Consider the following 18,632-nt stretch of genomic DNA (forward strand, 5'->3'; position numbering starts at 1 on the left):
CAATCACAATTCTTGGCGTAAGTTAAAAGTAAAATTTACTCTTATTTACTGCACCAGCTGTATTTCGTGCAGTGTCTAGTTGTAGATAGTGACAGACTGGCCTCCTGGAAGAGATATTATGACGTAACATCCAGTAAAGCTTCAAAATATGCAATAATCCTGAAGAAGCGAACTCCTATTAAAAAAAAAAGTTCAGTTTAAAAGTAAACCTATACTTTCTTGCATTTATTGCGAAGAGGACACCTGTAAAAACAGTTCAGTTTAAAAGTAAACCTATACTTTCTTGCATTTATTGCGAAGAGGACACCTGTATAAACAGTTCAGTTTAAAAGTAAACCTATACTTTCTTGCATTTATTGTGAAGAGGACACCTATAAAAACAGTTCAGTTCAAAAGTAAACCTATACTTTCTTGCATTTATTGTGAAGAGGACACCTATAAAAACAGTTCAGTTCAAAAGTAAACCTATACTTTCTTGCATTTATTGTGAAGAGGACACCTGTAAAAACAGTTCAGTTTAAAAGTAATCCTCTAATTTCTTGCATTTATTGTGAAAATGGAATTGTTTTAAATGATCTCCACCATAATTTCCGGTCCTGCCAAATCATACGTGGCACGAAATAACACTTCCGGTCTAATGTTTGCTGCTCCAGGGAAAAAAACGGATTTATTTTTATAAACATATTTCCAATATAAATGTAAACCTGCCGGGGACAGATTTATAGCTGTTCGACTGTGGGTTCGATTCCCGGTCTCTAGGCCTTGGATTTTATTCAATGGTTAATAAAAGAAATTTACAGTAATGTTAGCTAGTCGCCTCCGTCCACGACACCTAATTGGTAGTTGGACGTTAAGCCCCGCCTGAAAAAATAGGCCTTTACTTTAAGACTGAACGAGACACTAAATTTAAATATATATTTTTTTGTATGATTATTGTAATAATTAAAGCTTCCAAATTAAGCGTTTAATAGTTAATTTGTAATTTCTTCAATACAATTACCATTAACACCGGCAGTAATTGTTATTGTACTTACTATATAAAGTTCTCTAAAACATTAGAAGAAGGGATGTTATCTAACTGTGATGAATTTGGATGTTGCAGGTATCTTAAAAGATATCTCTGTCTACTACCAAATTGGCGATGACAAGGCAGGTCTCCTGCAGACGGCCTTTGTGCTCAGCTACATGTTGTTCGCACCTGTATTCGGCTATCTTGGCGATCGCTACAGTAGGCGATTGATCATGGCATTTGGAGTGTTCTTGTGGAGTTTGACAACACTACTGGGCTCCTTTATGACGGTAAATATACTCATTTTTGTTATTAAATTAATTATATGTTAATTCAATTAAGCCAAGTTTGGAAAAATTGTGTGGAAAAATCTGTTATAGGCTATTTTGAGGTTTACGTAAGTGAAAAAGTGCTTGTTAGCTCTCGCTTATAAGGAAAAGTCGTGTGAGTCTCCATTCCAGATTTTTTTTAAAGAAAGTTAGGCTAGAATACTACTAAATTTGAAAAAAATATAAACTAATAGTAATATCGAATTCATTAAGTTAATACATTTTCTTTGTCAACAACTCATTCGATTATCCAGTAAGCCGTTGGAGATTCATGCCTCTTTATAAAGGTTATATATTATGTAAATTTAGTTTTACGTGGAGTTCAATGTTGGCCAAACTGTGCCGAGTGTACAGAGAAGATAACTGTGTGTAGAGAGAGGTTATGTTGCTCATGAGAGCGCGCCGCTGTTCGCGCAGGGATATTACAGAGTCATTTCTATTCGGCCGGCCCACCTGCGACTTGATTTATGTTCATTTAAAGTTGTGCTTACGTTTCCTTGCAATCCTTAAGCGCGTAAGATCGTTTTAGTGATTGCTTTACTTATTTAAGGGGCCATCTTTATAGTTTGGCTTTATAGTTGATTTCATACCTCTCCATTGGGAATGTAACCCCCATCTGCTACTCTTGTATGAAGAGTTTCCGTTCTGATATTTATCATTTTCTCCCCAAAACCTTGGGAGGATGTAGCTGCACTCTCCTTGTACAAGTTTCATCCTTCATATGTTTTGGCTTCACGAAAAGCTAGCAGGAACTAGATTTAAAGTTAGGTTTCCCGTCTGGCCCGCTATATCTGTCACTGATCTAGGTGGCTGTTGCAACTCGATGCCACCAACTTCCAGCTTTCCAACTGGAGAACTGGTTACTTAGGGTCAGTTCACGCCCCAAACTTAAGAATGTTCCTACTTAGGGGACATCAGAACATTCATTTCCGATGAAACTCCGGACTGAAAATTGAACGCGATTGCAAAAAATGAACATTCGACTTATTTTTACCGCCATTTACGTGAATAGCTTTTTTACTAAAAGCAGTCGAAAACTATTATAAAAATGTTCATTATAGTAAAAACATTGCAAGTTTGTAATCAGGGGACCTCAGAACATTCACTTCCGGACTGAAAATTGAACGTGATTGCAAAAAATGAAGATTCGACTTATTTTTACCACAATTTACGTGAATAAAATTCAAATTTTTTGCATTTTTACCTAAAAACAGTCGAAAACTATTATAAAAATGTTCATTATAGTAAAAGTATTACTATTTTCAGTAATAACTAAAAAAAAGATCAACGATCGCATTACTTCCGGATACGAAAGGGATTTTACTTTAAAGAAAAGAGAGTATAAGCGGCAGATTGAACATGAATGGGTGGGGCCGAACTGACGAGACCAGGTCTCCAGATGAAGTTTAGCCGGAAGTAGGCTGTAGATTAAATGAGACATAGGATGGACTGGGTGTGCGCTGGGCGGGGTGTACACGTGGATATAATCCAGACAGAGTGTGGACATGTTTTCTGTATTACATAAAGGAACTCCTCGTAGTTGGTGGAGGGAGGGGACGAATTAATGCCCCGGCTCCAGGGGAAGTGCTGGGGTGAGTCAAGAACAGATACTTTGCCGCTTGAACATGGGCCGCTGAAGATATCTGGCCTTGTCAGCGCCGGTAATTGGGTTTTCTGCAGTACACTGTCAGTGTACACCCGCTCGTACTTAACTTCCGGCCTCTTTACCACCACTACTCAACATTCCGCTCAGGGCCGCCCACCTTTTCAAGGGGCAAAATTATTACATGAATCCTTATTAAACTATAAGAGTGTACGGATTTCAGAAGTTATACTTTAAAATTGGTTAATCTCGGTTGAGATTAGTTAATCTCCTAAATGGATACAGGCACTATAAGCATTAGCCAACAATGAACAGGTTGATTAATACCGTCACTGCAGATATCAGGTTCTCGGGAATCCAGGATAGCAACAAATGACTGCCCAGTTGATGGAGGTGGAGGTTCTAACGCAATGAAGTTTAGTATCCGGTTGGCGAGAGCTTTGGCTAGTATGGGTGAATGAGACAGAACTTCGATCTCCAATTTAGTCGATTTTAGGCCGTTAGTGTGTGAAACGAGACGCGCAATATTGATATTGTTGACCATTGCTACTGTAGTTGTCGTAATTTCCGGTACATATCGTCGATTTCTTGACAGTAAGACAGTACTTCTTGTTAGCAACAAGTTGTCGATATCACAATGTTCTTAACTATGGGTTTCGGCCAATGGGGACTCAGTCCTGCCGAAAAGTTCCCCCACTTCATCACAAGCACGATTCAATTTAGTTGCATTAAGTACAGCGCTAGAAAAAATCTCCAAAACGTTTATGAGTTACCCACTTGTTCTGTGGGTCCCACTTATCCTATACGCTTTAGAAACCTCCATCATAACAACTAATCTCCAGTCGCTCTACGATTCCCCAAACCGTTTCTTAACTTCCATGACGGTTCTTAAGAACCCCATCTTCGGTAATAGTAGGTTAGCCAAAATCTCTGAATCCTTCTAGAACTACCGTTCACCCATACTATCGGGAGCCGCACAAAGCTTTCAGCCGTATCAGCAACGCTTGTTCTTTAAAAACAAAGATTTATCCGTAGCTATTGTTACTATTAGGCTGGAAACATAGTGGAGCGGCGAGCAAAGCGGCGATGATAGCGAAGAACAGAGAGGCGGCGAAAACAAATACTCTCTATAGATAGCGTTGCTATATCTTCGCTTTGCTCCCCACTATGCGCGGTCCCATATGTTAACTTGTGTTTGATTTCGCCGCTTTGCTCTTCGCTATCGTCGCCGCTCCACTATGTTTCCAGCCTTACAAATTTATGGGAAAATAATCTGAACAATATGATTGCAGGAGTACTACTGGTTCTTGGCGTTCAGGTCGCTGGTCGGCATCGGTGAGGCCAGCTACTCCACCATCGCACCAACCATCATCAGCGATCTGTTCGTAGACGATACCAGGTCCAAGATGTTGTCACTTTTCTATTTTGCCATACCAGTTGGCAGGTAATATTTTTGATTATTATATTATTAATTAGAACAATAAATAATGGAAAAACAATGAGTCCCAACAATTTTGAAGGCTTAATCTTCTCTCAAGCCAATGTACATCCTGGGGGAAGAAAAAAGTCTTGTGAGTAGTCGCCCAAGATTACTTTCGCTTACCACCGTGGTTAGAGGGAGCGCTGCGATTCTGGGGACACATGGCTTTTCACAATGATTTTCCACAGATTGGTCTGTGCAGGGTGTCAATCCGATTGTTGTGTGTACACACTAAATTTCAGATACGATCATCGCAAATGTTCAGATGTTTAGCTACCGCTAGGATGTGTGTGTGAAGGGCCATTTAACCTAAAATATTTGTTCACTTTTTTGAGGTTTCCAGACAGAGGAAGCAGATCTGCGGTGTCCCGATCAGGCCAGGTGAGACCACTCATCCTGCAAGCAGATGGTCCAGCTTTTCCAGGCAAGTCCTAGGAAGGGCGGTACTCAGGAATCGTCACCGGCTCAGACAATGTACCTTTATCCTGCAATGCACTATCCGGATATTCTCTTTAAAAGAAACAAACAAAACAAATGATTCTAGATGTTATATTTACGTCCAAAATCTCTGAGGATTGCTCGCTCAGTTCCAGCTCTCAGCGGCAAGATCAAGATATTGTAGGTGCCCTTAATCCCGGCCGTGAGAAGTTGAAGATCAGTTTTTACCTAGTATCACTTCTCTAGGGTTAATATCATCTTCAACAGAGCCCTCTAAAGATAACAATTGTAAAATGTTTATAATGTTGTTACAGCGGACTGGGATACATCGTAGGTAGTGAGACAGCACGCATGGCTAGCGCCTGGCAATGGGGTCTCCGGGTGACTCCAGTACTGGGAGCAGTGGCCGTCATCCTCATAGCCTTCTTGATGGTCGACCCGCCCAGGGGAGAATCTGACGGCAATACAGGCATGGAGTCGACCACCTGGAAAGAAGATATTAACGCTCTTCTCAGAAAGTATTTACATTTTTTGTTTTCTTTTTTAGATTTTTGGTTTTGATAAATTAATATATTTTTCATTCTGTATTTTTTTTATTATTGCAGTAAAAGTTTCATGCTGTCTACTGGAGGATTCACATGTGTAGCCTTCGTGACAGGAGCACTGGCATGGTGGGGTCCTCGATTCATCGACTACGGTCTGCAGATCCAAGCAGGAACGGCCAACAAGGATGTGGACAGGTATGCTCGACTTGAGAACCTGTGCTTCCTACGTCACTGTTTAGACGTCATAAACTTGCGATTCTTGGCGTTGGTTCATCGGGAATACTTGCTCAGCCAGCAAGCTTTCATTGTTCCGGAGGGTCTAACTAGAAAAACGAAAATTTAAAATTACGGAAATCGGCTATGAAAGCCTTTAGACTGGACACTACTCAGTTTGCGTTCAAGTATTTTCTTTAGTCACATTCACAAGTAAAACTTGAGCGCTTTCATTAATGATCTGTACTGATAAAACAAAGTTCAAAACATTGGCAATGGCAAATTATTGACGGTCATGGCAATAAGACTAGATGCGGTAGTTCAGGAAAGCCAGAAAAAGTGCAGCAAGGGTGTGCGATGTATAAGAAACATAGGAAAGCGCCGATTGTACTCTCTAGGAACTGTAGATCATGAACATGAAATATTTTAATCGATCAAAACGAACTTTCTATTATTGTATAGAATAATATTGTGATTAAGCATCTTTTCGGAAAGTTTCAGCGCGAGGAACTCGAAACTTCAAAGCTCCTTACTCAAGACTCCGTTCCGCATCTAATCCGCCTCGACTCCAATCAAAATATTCTCTCCTAGAAAAAAAAAAGCAAACTACTTGCCCCGGAATTGTGGGGGGTCCAACCAATATCTTTGTTCAATATGAAATTTACATTCTCTAACTCTAAATAATATGATTATCAGCATTTGTTTGGATCTATGCAGATCCCCGTACATTCACTGCAAATATTTCATAATGCAAGCAAACTGAAACTGCAATCGGTAACCATTTGCCGCCAAGAGTAAAAGTTTTCTTTTTTTTTATCATTATTTTTCTCTTGCATAGGGTAATTTTTGCAGTGAATGTACGTATCTGTTGTGGTGGGAAGACGCTTTTTTAAAGCAAAGTCCATGTTGTAATTTTTACCCAAAGAGGGACACACTCTTTGGACAAACATTACTGATCCGGAAAGGAGCCTCCGTAGAACTAGGAGGACAGGTATTGAAAATAATCATCCGTTCTTTTGGGGAATGGTGATTCCGGACAGATTTGGTAGCACCTATTCCCACCAAAAAATCCTAAACCTAACCTCACACCCTGAACAATTCTCAGGGGAAGATGGTTGGGCGTAAATAATGAAGGTGATTCTTTAAAAAAGCGTCTGGAAGTCAAGCATGTGTAGTATTTAAGTATTATTGCACTTAATCATCAAAAATTTGTGCATTGTGTCAACAGGGAAAACTAATAAAAAATGTGTTTTGTCATGTGATATGTTTTGTTTTTGTTGTGTTGGAAAAAAAACCAGTGGAGTGTCCTTCAAGTTCGGCGTGATTGCCATGATCTCCGGACTGATTGGCGTGCCGCTTGGCTCCTACCTGGCCACACGCTTACGTGCCACCAATCCCAAGATAGATCCATTGTTGTGTGCCATTGGTCTGTTTGTCAGTACACCGTTTATCTTCATGGCGTTGATCTTTGCCAGAAATAACACCATCCTCGTCTTCGTGCTCATCTTCATTGGCGAAATTGCGCTTAATCTCAACTGGGCGATTGTTGCCGATATGCTTCTGGTAAATTTTTATTTTGGTTTGTTTTTTTAATTTTTAAGTAAAATTATTGGTTAATGTAAATTGTAGTTCTTTAAGGTAAAGGTGGATTTAAGTTTGGAATTTACATCTTAAGTGATGCACAAGTTCCAAACAGTTGATAAAGTACGCCACAAGGTAAGATCGTGGTAGACCACGATTTATTTACTCGTATTTTCTACTCTGGGAGATCGAGACATCCCAGCTGCAGTAGGATGTTTCAAAAAATGATGACTTTTAAATTTTAAAGAGCGCCGGGCGGAAAATCAAAGTTCATTTAAAAACAAAAAGTTTGGGTCCGTAGTAGAGCAAAATCGATTAATATTTCGAGGTCGCTACCATCGATCAAATAATTTTTGTTTTGCTTTTTTTTTTTTTATAAAAAATCCTTATTAAATGTTTTGTATCTTCTAAAATTATTAGCAAAACATGTAATTGTACAAAGTTTATTTAAATATAATTTGCTATAAAGACAATGCACTTGGAATCATTTTGATGGCCATTTTATTTCCAAAGTTATGAACAATTAAAGAAGCTGTATTTAAAAAAAAAAAAAAAAAAAATTAAGAAAAATATACATTTTTGAGAAAATTTCGATTAATTAACGATAAAATCACTTCATTTTTTATGTGTTTCGTACAGAATTTAAAAAACAAATAATTTTGGTTACTGAAGCGTCTAAATTAGGGAATATTTTGTATTTATTGTTAAAATTTGAAATTAATTTACTATCAATCAATCAATCTTCAAAAATTTAAACGTCATCATTTTTTGAAACACCCTAAGCTGCAGTTATTAATGTGTAATGCAATTTACTTTGCATCCATGTAGGAGAAATAAACTATGTAATTCATTGAAGGAAATCAGTTCTGGTGAAGTGAAATTTACTGAAAGGTTTTCCGGTTTCACCCCGATTGTTGGAAACTCACAGTGACGTCGTGTTTCAAGTTGTTGGGTTTTCCTGTGTTATTTTCAGTATTTTTTTTTTTATGTTTTAGGGAAAATAATGGTTTCGTCCTATTTCTGGGAAGCAAAAAAAAAACTGCCCCGCAGTGGTCTTTGGCCTTTTTGTGGTCTTCGCAGGAATTCTCTTTGTTCGTCTTTTGGGAGAATTGGGTGTCCTTGTGTGGATTAGGTGTAGATAAATTGTTTTAAAAAATCTTGAGCCATAATTTATCGTTGTATATATGTTTTGCAGCTCAACCACAATGAAATTTGGCATATTAGCCATGATTGGCGGCATTATAGGCGTGCCTTGCGGCTCGTTGGTCTCCGTGTGGATGAGGAAGTGGTTGAAAACTGCAGACCCACTGATATGCACCGGAAGTATTTCCATTGGCCTTGCCTTCCTCTTCGCTGTTCTCTTGATCAGACATGATAACGAGATTCTTACCTATTCATTAACCTTCTTTGCACTTTTATTTCTTAATGTACCTTGGGCCATCATGGCGGACATGGGATTGGTAAGATCACAGTTTTATTTTTCTTTTTCTTTTTTCTTTCATTTTTTGACTTTTGTAAGTTAGTCATTTTTCCAAAGAAATATCAGCCAAATCTCTATCGATTTTTCAAACATTGATCGACCATCGATAATGTTAATTAGTTTCGATAATCGATTTAGTTTGTTAAAAAGGAATTAAAATCCAAGACAGATCTCAAAAACCACTTTACAACTTGTAACTCTTTAACTTGTAACCCACAAAATGTTTGTCTGCAACCATCATACGAACTATTTCCATTGGTGAAAAGGAAGTTAGCCATCAAATTCTGAACTGAATTTACTTCCTGAAATTCATTCTTTTCCTGAAGGACTTCTGAACAGGAGAAATGGTGAAATAGTAAATCTTTCTTCCATTGATCGATTCGTTTCCAGATTTATCAGGGTTCAACCCAAAACCCATCGACCCAGAAGTGCTTCATTCGTTTTCATTAAATCGTGTTTCTCTCTCTCTCTCTCTCTCTCTCTCTCTCTCTAAAATGGTTCCTTGAACTTAGATTTTCCTTTTAAAGTAGTCATGGTAATGGATGGAACTGGTTAGCGCGGGAGAATTCCAGCATCTTTTAGCATCTCACTTTTAATTGGTTACTTGTTTTATCTGTCTTTCAAACCTTTTCTTGTTTTCCCATTCATTAAATTGTTAGGCCACCAGGATTGGGGAAGGAGCTAGTGTTCGCCTGTGGGTTTCCAAAAACCCAAATAGTGGTGTAGATCAGCTGTCTCTGTTAGTCACCCATCATGGTCAACTACTTTTTGTGAGGATATATGTGTATGCCATCAGTATTGAGTGTATCATTAGATTGGCATACCCGCAGGGACATCAATCAAGATTCCAACCTGAAGAAGTGGCCCCTTTGCCACAAATACTATATAACTATAATCCTCTGCTCATCCCGCGTACTTTGTGGGTTTCGGTAAAAAAAAAAAAAAGTAACACTTCTGTCCTGTTTTACAGTACGTGGTGACGCCAAACAGAAGATCAACGGCGGAAGCGTTTCAGATTTTAGTTTCGCACGCTTTGGGTGATGCCGGAAGTCCTTATCTAGTTGGCGTGGTAAGTATAATTTAAAAATAATTCAATTTGTGCTGACAGTGTAAATAAATTACGTTTTATGGATTCATTAGGCTTACCCTACGTGTCATGTTGAAGGTAAGGTCCTGCGCTTTGTGTCCAGTGCTTTATTTTCTCGCAAGTTATTTGATGAAAGTAGAAAAGTGCTGAATTATATACGCTAATGCTGAAAGCAAAATTGTTTTTTTTTTTTAATTTAAATTATAGAAAACAATATTCAGCCAGCCCCTGGGAACATCTGCACACGCAGAAAGGATATTCGCAATAATGAACGGCACACTAAATTGTCCCGCTTTTGGTCTAGTGACGTCATTTCCGCTTTACACAAAAAAAACTAGTAATTTGCAAACAATTTAACTGGACAGTTCGTACTATTTTTATTTAACACGAAATTTACCGAAAAAAGTAAACAGTAAATATTCTCACCTTAATTGCTTTTCTCCCTCCTTTAAAAGAAGAAAAATTGCAAACGAATAGATTTTTCAATTTCCACAGAAAAATGGCACATTACGAAGTATCCCCTGAGTTTAAAAAAAAAAAATTGACTTTTTATTCAATTGTTTTGTGCATCTCACCATAATTAAAAAAATCATTAGAACGTGGCGTGTATTTGACAAATGTTTTTAAATGTCACCTTGGAGCCTGACAATTAGATATGGTTTAAAATCATCCATCCGGAAATAGCATTTAGTAGAATTGAAATGATTTTGTTTTGTTGTCGGCAACGATTTTTGAAAAACCCTTAACGTGCTAATTGCAAATATATGCAGATGTATAACTTTTATTTGATACATTTTCTAAGGAAAGTGCCGCCGCTTCGTTAAGTGCCCATTTCACTCTGAAGAAGTGCGACCAAAAAAAACGCCAAAACGCCTTTCGGGAAAGGGTTCCCTTAGACCTGGGACGTAGCCTTCGTTTTGTGGTTCTGGGTACCTTCATTGATACTAGCATTTCATTTCTGGATTGTTTGGATTGTTCCCCTAAAAAACATATTAAGTAACATTGTAACGCAATTCTTGTACGATCGAGAATTATTGCTTTTAGAGTCCTCAAGGTTGTACCTGGAGGAATATCTATAGAAGAGGGAGACCTACTGAATTGGCCCAAGGCCCATCCTGACAATAATAATGATTTTGTTTTCTGTCTTAGATTTCGGAAGCACTGAAGAAGAAATATTCAGCAGGCTCTGGTGATATTGTGCCCATTGAAGTTGAATACCAAAGTCTACAGGATGGACTGTTCTCGACATGTTTTGTAGAGGTGCTCGGCGGAGTATTCTTTCTCATCACATCTTTCTACATTGTTAAAGATAAAGCGGCCGCAGATTCAGAAATCTCTGGTAATTACCATAGGGTTTTGTAGTGAATTTACTTATTTTGTAAGAGAGGGAATCCATCCACTATGGGTTCGTGCGATGTTTTTCTTTACCTCATCTTAAACTTTCAGTCACTAGCACAATTTTTTTTCCCCCTAAAATTGTTGCGATTAATTGTAGAATAATATATTGCATTCATTCCTGACTTTTCATGACGAACATCTTACGTTCCTTCGAGAAAAAAATGGACGTTTACACCCAACAAAGAGAAATGCACATGTTCTAACCACTCGGACAAAGACGAAGTCCCTAATTCTTCCCCTACTCCGAGTAAATTCGTGAACATTTATTGGAATGCTCGCTCAGTAGATATAACGAGAATTTCATACAAAAAAAGGTTTGCGTACATTATTCCCTGATCGCCCGATCTAGAGTTTGTACAAACTACGTCACATGTGGAATCTGTATGCTTGTGAGTGCGTGAACATTCTAGAGCAGGGATGGCGAACCTTTTTGAGACGTGGGTCAAATTTTGTTCATTTTTTTTTTTAGTACTAGCTCTTGGGTCACTAATGCCCATTTGCACAAGAGTTAAGTTTAAAAATTTTAAACTGAATATTTTCAAAACTAAACATCTTTAAAATTCAGTTGACGGCTTAACGGGTTAAACGAGACGAAACAAGTGCTATGGAAGTCTCGTTTTACAAACATAACCTGAACAAAACCTTACAAAAGTGTGTTTTATCTGAAGAAAAATCTAAATATGGTTATTTGCTTTTGGGTTGTCGATTTTTTTTTACCAAAACAAAATATGAGTAAAATTATACATTTTATTTGATATTTTGTAAACACTTTTTGCTTTATTTCAAATACTACAAAAGCATTTGTCGTCATTTGCGTTTTTAGAACTGTAATGATCAAACTAAAGGTTATAAATAGCAATTTAAATTGCTTTTTTATCAATGCGTGATTGAAACAAAAATTCAGATAGAATATAAATTATCCACCACAGTTAGAAAATCTAAATCAACCCGCTAGCATACTGGACTCCCACGCGGAGGTCCCGGGTTCGAATCCAGCAGCTGACCCTTAGATTTTCTCTTCCTAGGAGCTTCTTACAGCTCACTGTCCGGTGATGGACAGTGTTGTCTGTAACGAGAGAACACTGTCCGGAGGCCGGCAGTGCACTAGAAAAAGCTCCGGGCGCCAATAACCTTAGATGTTGACGCGCCTTAAATCATAAAAAAAAAAAAAATCAACCCGCGTAAACAAAAACAAATGGTTGCCTAGCAACTGTGTGGGTCAGTGAAAAAGCTTGTGCGGGCCAGTGTCTGACAGACGGGTCATAGGTTCGCCATCACTGTTCTAGATCATTAAAGAGAAATGGCAGGAAATCTGACGATAAAATTGGCGACAGGATGTATCGCTTTACTATAATTGTTAACAAATATATATTTTTTTTTTGTTTTTCCTGAAAGGGATTTTAAGTTTGGAAAAAACTTCCAGAAAAAGTTCCTTTTTTTGGGGGGGGGATAATTTTGAGGGAGACGGAGAGTTTTTGTTAGTCTTCCTTTTCTATACCAAATTAGGAACACAACTAGGGCAACAACCCCATAACTTCTCTATAATTATAGAGAAGAAAATATGACTATAAAATATTCGTCGATGTTTCAAGCCAGTTTGAAGAACATTTATTTATTTATTAAACTAGTTTTATATTCGTTTTTTTTTATAAATAAATTATCTATGGCAAAACTGTTTTTTTTTTTAGGCAATGATAACGCTGTAGCACCCACTCACCTGTATGCGGACGATCCGCAACTGAACTGTAGCGAAGCGAACTTAACGCAAGCGTAACAATTAGAATTTCATTCGACAAACTAAATCGTACTATAAAGCGCAAAAAATAAATAAATAACAAATCGAAATTAATTTACGTGTACATATATATTATCTTTGTCAAGGCTACGTGTAAATACGAAAATTGTCTTTAAATTATATAAATTTTATTTTACTTTTGTAATTATAATGATGTATAGGATAATATATAAAAAAAAAGATGTTTTGGTGTACAGTGAAAGTATAAGCCCGTCTGGTGGTGAGATGTTGTTTGGTAAGAAGATAATGTTGTTGCCAAAGACTTATTATAAATTCATTTAATATCTGTATTATTATTATTATTTTTAGTTAACAACATTAAACACAGAATCACAGCTCAGTCATTAGGCCTGCTTTTTTTGTAGTCACAACTTATCGGTGCAGCAAAATGAAAGTTTTCAAATTAATTTGTCCTTAATAAAACTGAAACGTCTCGTATATGCCAATGACTCCTTATTTTTCTCTAATGTTGCATCCAATACTGCTTAAAAGAGAACAATTAAAAGCATATTTCTTGTCAACAACGATTCTCATAAAGCAGGCTTAATTGGGCATCAACGGTCCAGATATAAATCCATATTTGATTTTGGTACTACTATATTGAACCGTCCTCATAGCTATACGCACTAGAAACTGGCCATTTTCGTTTGTGTACTGTAGTTTATTCAATTTAAGTACCCATTTTGCGTCTTATTTTGCACCAAAGTAAAACTATAAAATGAGTATTTAACGTTATACTTAAACTTTTACTTTTTATCGGTAGTACTGAAAGCACGAAGCTCAGTGATCATAGTATTCATTTAATTTAAAGAATTCCAGGGATGATTTTTTCCTTCATCTTGTAAGCTTCTTGCAGTTCTCTCTCTTTCACGCTCTGTCCATTTGTAATTAATTAGTACTGTCTGTATCGAGAGAATACTGTAACGGAGTTATGGCTAAGAGGATAATGGATCTCGAACAAGGTTAAAAACTTTCGAGGTTACCCATAAACTCGCCCAAAATTTTAAGCAGAACAATTTTACAAATTGTAAAAAAAAAAAAAAAACTTCGTGGTCGTATCTGCTCTAGAGAAGGAAAAATAATAACCACTTAAATTTTTTCTAGTACAGTCAATTAAAGAAGTACAAATTCATATTCATAAACAAATAACCAAAATCAGATATGGGGGAAAAACATCTTTATTATTTTTTGAATGGAAAAACTCGCTTTATTTAGAACAATTCATTAATTTTGTAAAACAGTGATTTGTATTTTTTATTTAGCTGGGTGAAATACTGTGATAAATATTAATTTTTATTTAATACAGCTGGTAAACACTTAAAATTTAAACCGAATCTAAGAACAATAAGCATTAGAAAAAAATTGTAAACAAGTAATATTTATTTAAACAAATTAATGTTAAAAATTAATTTTAAAAAAAAGTATATGTTAATATAATTATAATGTACTAAAAATCAACTTTTATTATTACTATTATTAGAGATGAATTATTTAAGTTGTACATTTCTAATACAGTCATCCTCTGCAAATCATGGGAGGTTACAGTTTGTACTTTGTAATAGGTTAAAAATCTTTTTTCGGCTTTATTATTTTTTTTATTCGAAAACTAATATTTATTTTTTTATTTATACAAAACATTTTAGGAGTTTGTAGTGCAATAAAAATAACAAAAATAAACAAAAAAATTGAAGAAGAAGGAAATATAGTGTCCAAAAATGAAAAAACAAAGGCCCTGTAAAAATGTTTAACTAGATTAATTTATTTTCGCTGTAAGTACAAAATTATTTATTATTAGAAAAATAGAAACTGCCGAATTTTTCTGATTGAGATGGGATTATCTCTTTTGTTTTGTGTGTGCCCATTTCTTCCCATCTTTGGATGTACAATCAAAAATTTAGAGCACAATGGATTGATGTCCCAAAGGTATCAGCATTTTGATAATAAAATTAAGTTTTGTCAAATGTCGTAACCTAAAGAATTGCAGAAGTTGTGGGCAGTTCTCTAAGGGTACACTTCTTTTTTGGTTCTTTCTTTTGGCCTAACAAAAATAGAATTATGTCGAAGGTGAGATTAGCCGTTTAACGAGGATATTCTAGCAAGTTTCTGAAATTGAGAAATTTTTACTTTGAGGAAATCACTTGAAAGTTTAGTTGCAGGCACCTAAACGTTTTGTGTCTTGTGAAAAAATATTCAGCTGGTGATGCACTATGTTAAAATTACGAAACATCAATTGGGAAAACGGTGCGTGCTAAAATGATTTAAAGTTGATATTTCCGATGGAATGTTTTTTTTTTTTTTCTTGAAGGCCGGCCAAACATGAAAAACTAGTTAATTCCTTGGGAGAGAACTACTTAAGTTTAGTCACACTTCTAATAAGATCTTGTTTAGTTCAAACAAGTATTCAGAAGATGATATTTTGGGTACAAGTCTAGTTTTATAAGGACATATCAAGTTTTGCGTAGATCTCGTACGTTTTCTTTTGAACAAAAAAAAAATCTCCAGCTACTTAAAAAAAAAAGTTGTTGACTGAGAAATTCTATACTATTTTGAGTTCAAACAAATCTTGAACGAGTATAATATTTGGGTTGGTTTTTTTTTTGTGTTTTCTTTATAAAATTGAAGATCAAAATAATCGCATCATTTCTCTAAATAATAATAATCAAAAATAATAATTTATATTACAATCGAAAGTTTAATAATAATTTATTTTACAATCGAAACTTTATGAATCGATTTATCTCGAATGTCGTGTCTCCTCGGCTTACTTGTAAACATACGTACATTTAATTTTGTAAATTAGTTGATGCGACAATTTAGCACTTTTAACAACTTATATTCCCCCCCAAAAAAATAGAGCATTTTGATTGTAAATATATACACATATATTGATTGTATCAAACCATTGACTGTAATAAGATTGTGCATATCGTCTGTCTTAGATTGAAGACTGTTTTTATTTTAGGAAATGTATATTCCTGTATTTACTTCCTGTAAATATTTAATAATATTCCCCAATTTTTTTTTTCTCTCTCTTTCTCTTTAATTCTACTTAATGAAAAGATTTAATTGAGGAAAATTACCATCTAAAAGATTTTCTTGGTCGTTAGAAAAGTTTTTGCGAGTAATATTCGTAAAGGCAAGGATAAAAAAAAAGAGAAGGTAATCTAATTTTTCTACATTCGTAAAGTATTAGTAATTTTAGATTAATATAAGTCACCTTATATAATCAAAATTTACAAAGAGTATTTATTTCTGATATTTTTTTTTAGAAAGGTTATTTTGCTGTTATACACAAAAACTTTTTTAACAACCTAGCGTTATAAATCGCGCAGGGTTAGCTACTTTTATTTTATTTATTTTTCGAAGTACTGGATATTTAAAATTTTAAAACTTATTAAAATTATTATAATTTTTTTTTTTTAATCGCTAATATATAAGAATTTGGATAGGATTTAGGTGTGTCAAGAATATTTGAATGTGTTAAATGTTCTTTAATCATTTTATACGTGTTATACAAATAAATGAATTTAATATTTATTCGTATATAAATATTTAATAAATATTAAAAATGTTAAAAGAATACAAAAAACAGATGTTTACTATCATGATTGTGTAAGCAACCAAAAAAAGTGTACAAAATTTCGTTTTGAAAAAAAATGTCCTTCCATTTAGGGTAATGAGCATGAGGAAAATCAAAAATGCGATTTAAAAAAAAAAGGAAAATACGAATTGTCAATGGCGCATTTTTATAATTTACAATTCTATGTTTATTTGGTATTTATATTCAAGAATAAAACTATTTACAAAACGTTCTTTGTTTTCTTTATCTCTATTTCGTAAATAAATATAAATTATCAGGATAAAGAAATTATCATAATAATTGGAAATGCCATCAAAGATAAAGATAACTCAAAAATGTGAAATGCTGCAACAATTTAGGTATTCCGTTTGTAAACAAACAATTGTTTCTTCATAGTCTTGGCGATTACGTCAATTATATTTGTTCAAAGTGGTGCTTAAGTTTTTTTTTTTCACATTAAAATCAACAAGCTAACTGTCATGGCAGAAGCAATCACATTTCCAAAAGGGGACTGCAAAATGGCTGCGTATATTGGATTGACATATGGGTATATTTCTCCTTTGCCCGGAAATTGATGAACTCCTGCTGGCAACTTCTCCTACGGTTTCTGTCCACTGTTTAAGAAGGACATCTCTCTCTCCTCCAGACTCCCAGAGAGCAACGTTAAAAGGTGGTTTAGAAGGTTTGGATAATATCACCCGGGAATTAAGTAATAAGATACCTGAAATAACCTTCTCAGATTTTTTTTTTTTTTTAATTTGAAGATAGTGTTATGCACCCGAGCTGACTGCCGCCAGGCTAAGGAAATCTTTGGCCTGTCAAAAACGGATATGGTTGGATTTTAGCAGGTCCCAGGATCCGCCAGTTGGTTCAGGTGTTGTGTTGGACATGCGAATTTAGCGTATTCATCTTTTCAAATGCGGCCTTACCCAGTCGCCAATCTGCGTTGGCTGTGGTGAGTCCAATGAGAGTGTGCGGCACTTTGTAGAGGTATGTCCTATTCTAAAACTAGATTTCTCGTCTTCGGAAGGTCAAATGTCTCCCTACCGGAGACTGTAGCATCTGGTAATCTTTAACAGAACTCTCTAGGTTTATTCAGTGCACTGAGGAGATTGACTCGCCATACTCCCTAGTGTCCTGTTGCTACTTTATTAGTTTATTATATTAGCATCTGGCAACCTTTAGCCGGATTTGTTGTTCTAAAGCCCCGGTATCTCTGATGAGATGATTGGTGGGCGGGGAACGATGGGCATTTTGGATTGCCTGCGTTCCTTCCCCTTTCTGGTGGAACCGCCCGTCTAAAGCAATCTAATCTAGTGTTATGCACAGCAGACTACGGAGATCGTAGTTCACCAGGACCGTACAGTACAGATTAGAAACATGAAGCCTGAGTCCCTGTACTGAAGGTAATAGGAGCGAACAATACTGAGCATTCCCGAGGTAGCCTTGTCTCTTTACATGGAGGATATAGTAAATAATGTTTCATCTCTAAAATTGGAAATTTACTCTCAGTTTCAAAATTTGAAGATTAATTTCACTTCAAGCTATTTGAGTGAAACTATAGTTTATTGAACGTTATAAATTTGAAATTAAATTCGTTAAATATTCCTCTTAACACTCATTTATTTCAAAAGTAAGTTTAAAGAGGTCATCTGCAGCGTTAAAATCTCTTTTACACCTGATGATATCAATTGTAATTGCATGTATATCCAAGTCGAAGAACTTATACAAGCATCTATTTTTTGTTTTACAGTTTTGGTTACTGCGCTTGCAGAAGAATTTGCAAATGATGATGGTAACAGTAGTTCAGCTACCAATTAAGAGGTAATCTTGGCATATTACGGGCTGAAAAATCAGTAATTGCGCAATATTATACAGTAGACAATGCAAGTCTGAACAAACAGATGAATAGCGTTGATTTAGTTTGATAGTAATTGATGTGGTGGCTTTGTGGTAGATGACTACAGGAGAATTGATGAAGATAGATTACTTGAACAGTAAGACGATCTGTTCTTCAGCTTGGCATCCGCTATTCATTGTGGCCGGCTATCTATGGCTAATAAAGAAAGCACTTCCTGCACACATGGCCTCCAG

General features: G+C 35.7%; 1 protein-coding gene across 5 annotated transcripts in view; it reads left to right on the forward strand.

The window, feature by feature from the left end:
* spin (lysolipid transporter protein spinster) overlaps positions 1–18,368 on the forward strand; it is a 74,093-nt gene extending 55,725 nt beyond the window's left edge. The window contains exons 2-11 of one of the 5 annotated variants that reach the window (XR_012461648.1): positions 1,103–1,299; positions 4,234–4,385; positions 5,174–5,377; positions 5,465–5,599; positions 6,916–7,180; positions 9,649–9,747; positions 10,915–11,104; positions 12,852–14,330; positions 14,602–14,727; positions 18,292–18,368. Coding sequence is in view for 2 of the 5 variants with exons in the window: in XM_074139397.1 (XP_073995498.1) it covers positions 1,103–1,299; positions 4,234–4,385; positions 5,174–5,377; positions 5,465–5,599; positions 8,394–8,658; positions 9,649–9,747; positions 10,915–11,104; positions 12,852–12,937 (1,328 nt within the window). In the remaining 3 variants the exon portion in view is untranslated. Of the gene's footprint in view, positions 1–1,102; positions 1,300–4,233; positions 4,386–5,173; positions 5,378–5,464; positions 5,600–6,915; positions 7,181–8,393; positions 8,659–9,648; positions 9,748–10,914; positions 11,105–12,851; positions 16,768–18,291 lie in introns of those variants that run through there. The other 4 variants (XR_012461646.1, XR_012461647.1, XM_074139397.1 and 1 more) reach the window with 4 other exon arrangements.
* The last annotated feature ends 264 nt before the right edge of the window (positions 18,369–18,632 follow it).

Source organism: Rhodnius prolixus, unplaced genomic scaffold (assembly GCF_049639745.1).
Source record: "Rhodnius prolixus isolate KJV_2025 unplaced genomic scaffold, Rpr scaffold_23, whole genome shotgun sequence".
NCBI lineage: Eukaryota > Metazoa > Arthropoda > Insecta > Hemiptera > Reduviidae > Rhodnius > Rhodnius prolixus.